This window comes from Anopheles darlingi, chromosome 2 (genome assembly GCF_943734745.1).
Source record: "Anopheles darlingi chromosome 2, idAnoDarlMG_H_01, whole genome shotgun sequence".
Lineage (NCBI taxonomy): Eukaryota > Metazoa > Arthropoda > Insecta > Diptera > Culicidae > Anopheles > Anopheles darlingi.
The window spans coordinates 7,997,501-8,000,000 of record NC_064874.1 but is presented as its reverse complement, the minus strand read 5'-3'; the positions used below and the strand labels follow the sequence as shown (position 1 = coordinate 8,000,000).

General features: G+C 53.8%; 2 protein-coding genes across 2 annotated transcripts in view; both read right to left on the bottom strand.

The window, feature by feature from the left end:
* LOC125951157 (mediator of RNA polymerase II transcription subunit 12-like) overlaps nucleotides 1-2,455 on the bottom strand; it is a 3,729-nt gene extending 1,274 nt beyond the window's left edge. The window contains exon 1 of the mRNA XM_049679786.1: nucleotides 1-2,455. This exon is cut by the window's left edge and continues 32 nt beyond it. Within this exon, the coding sequence (XP_049535743.1) occupies nucleotides 726-2,189 (1,464 nt within the window). The 5' untranslated portion in view covers nucleotides 2,190-2,455 and the 3' untranslated portion in view covers nucleotides 1-725.
* The window catches only part of LOC125951260 (histone-lysine N-methyltransferase 2D-like), an 8,162-nt gene that overhangs the window by 3,407 nt on the left and 2,255 nt on the right, over nucleotides 1-2,500 (bottom strand). The window contains exons 2-3 of the mRNA XM_049679966.1: nucleotides 730-1,940; nucleotides 504-555 (exon numbers count right to left, since the gene is read on the bottom strand). Of these exons, the coding sequence (XP_049535923.1) occupies nucleotides 504-555; nucleotides 730-1,940 (1,263 nt within the window). The remainder of the gene's footprint in view (nucleotides 1-503; nucleotides 556-729; nucleotides 1,941-2,500) is intronic.

Genomic DNA, 2,500 nt, shown 5'->3' with positions numbered 1-2,500 from the left:
GCAACACACCTGCAACAGAGATCAGCAACAAACTGAGACCTTTTGGCAGCTGCCATCTTTGCTAATGTGTTTACACCCAGACGTCGAAAAGTTGGGCATGCTGCTCCCGATCCAAGCGACGCCAAGCGCACACCAATTTGAATATCCTTTATGCGGCCATGGACCCATCGAAAGAGTGTTGTTGCTTGGAATGAACCAGAGTACGCATTTATTTGTAAATTTGCTTGGTTTTGCTCCTCTTTGGCTACCGTTTGCTGTTTCAAATAACCAGCAAACGAAGCAACCTTGCGTCGGCTCGAGGAAAAGTACGTGAAAAGGGGAGAGAGCACACATAGGGATTCAAAAACCGAAACTGGACCAACATTGCACTAAAAAAAAACCATTTAATCCTCATTTTAAACCAATGAAAGCTCCTTACACGCAGGCTTGTCTGCAAGGGGGTTCGACGTGACATGAATTAATAAATTAATCTCTCCAAGCTACATTCGAGGCGCGGAACATACGGAACCGGTAACAGTACCGGAACACGGGTAGTCGTCCATCCGCCGGTGCCACCTGGAGAAGGATTGATATAAACGAAAAGGTACAACATATTATTGTAGCTTCTTATGCCCTAATTGGCCCTAGAGCACTGTCCCGTGATAAACTCTGATATAATCCCGGGCATTCTACCCGAAGCTGAATGCTTGTTCTGCTGCCTAGATTGACCCCTTTCCTAGGTCTCTCTACTTGCGCTTGTATCCACCCGACGAATGATGCTGACTCGATGACTGCTGTTGCTGACCGCTCCCGGTCGTGCTAGCGCTGCCTGTGCTGCTGGTGCTGGTTGTGGTTGTAGGTGCGCTCCCAAACGGATAGGGAAGAAGGTGGAACTTGTACAGGTTCTGATCCGATGGCATGACTAAATGCTGCCCGTTCAGCAGCTCGTGCGGTTTGACTTCCGTGCCACTGAAGATGACCTGACCCGGTGAGCTGGAGTACAGCGGATCCGTCGATTGCAGTGCGATGCTGCCTTGTCCCCCGAGTTGTTTGCCGGTCGACGAAACGGTCAGCTTGTGGCCATCCTTGCGGTTCATAACGAACCCTCCGCTGCTCTGTGCTGCTCCTTGTGCAGAAGGCCGCACGTTGGATGACGATGGTTGACCGGTACTCGGGTGAAGTAGTGTCTCCGGTAGTGTGGCAGGTGTTTGTCCTACGGCGTAAGGATTCGTTGAATCCATCGTCGCCACGTGCTGCTGCTGCTGTTGAAGCGTACTACCGTTCAGCATTTGTGACACACTGTTAGGTGAAAAGCCAGCGGCCAGAGCGGCGCGCTTCTGTCGTGCATACTCAGCTTTCTTGCGTTTCCGGTCGATCCACTGTTCCGGCGATTCGTTCAAAAACCGTTGCCGAGCCCTGGCCGCGTTCTTGGCCAAGCGTAACGCTCGTTGTTCCGGCGTTTCGTTGGCTCTTGCTACGCGCATACGCTCGGCAAGCTTCGCTAACCGGTCAGCCCGCTGTTCCGGGGTTTCGATCGAATGCCAGAGCCGATCGCGCGTGATTCGCATCCGTTCGGCGAGCTTCGCCAACCGCACCGCACGCTGCTCCGGGGTTTCCATCGCACGCCGTAACCGTTCGCGGGCCGCACTACGCGCTCGCCGGATGCTCCGTTCCATATCAGTCTCGTTCTGTCGTCTCCTTCGATTGCGTTCCGCGTTCTCCGCCAAACGACGCTGGTACTCTTCGGTCATCTTGAAGGCGGCGTTACGTTCCATGCGCACGCGATAGTGCTCCTCTGATTCGGTCGCTCGTTTTCTTCGCATACGCTCGGCGTTCTCGGTCATACGCTTTCGGGCTTGCTCTTCTGACTCTGCTGCACGCTTCTGGCGCATTCGTTCGGCGTTCCGGGCTAACCGCTTTGCTCGCGCCTCGTCGGTTTCGTGCAAAAATCGCCGCTGGTTCTTCGTTAAACAACCATCAGGCACATCAAGGATGAGCTGCTGTGGCTGCTGACCTGGGTTTGGCGGTGCTGCTGCTGCTGATCCTGCTGATGTTGTTGCTGACGCTGCTGATGCTCCTGATGCTGAGGCTGCTGCTGCTGCTGCTGCGGCCGCTGCGGCTGCTGCTGCTTGTCCTGCGTATTGTTGAGCGGACACCTCTTGCTTGAACTCATTGTAGTACGGTGCGTTGATTTGGAAAAATCCATTCATATTTCGCGGCCAAACTGCACCTCCTCCACCATACCGACCAAAGGATGCGATTGGTTTAGAAGCGCAGAAGGGCCCCCGTTACGGCACCGCTCCCCGCACGAACGCCAGCCTTACGGCGCAGCAGGCTACGATGTGTTTGTAACTTCCGCAATTCTCTCCAACTTTACCGCGCTATACACGCAACTTCCTCCGAAATCGCAGCAGGTTCAGCAAATTTCGCTGGCACTATCACGGGAACCACAAAAAATCAAAGCACCCAGCAAAAATGGCTCGATTTCCAAACAACCACAAATCCTCCGTCATCATGTTTA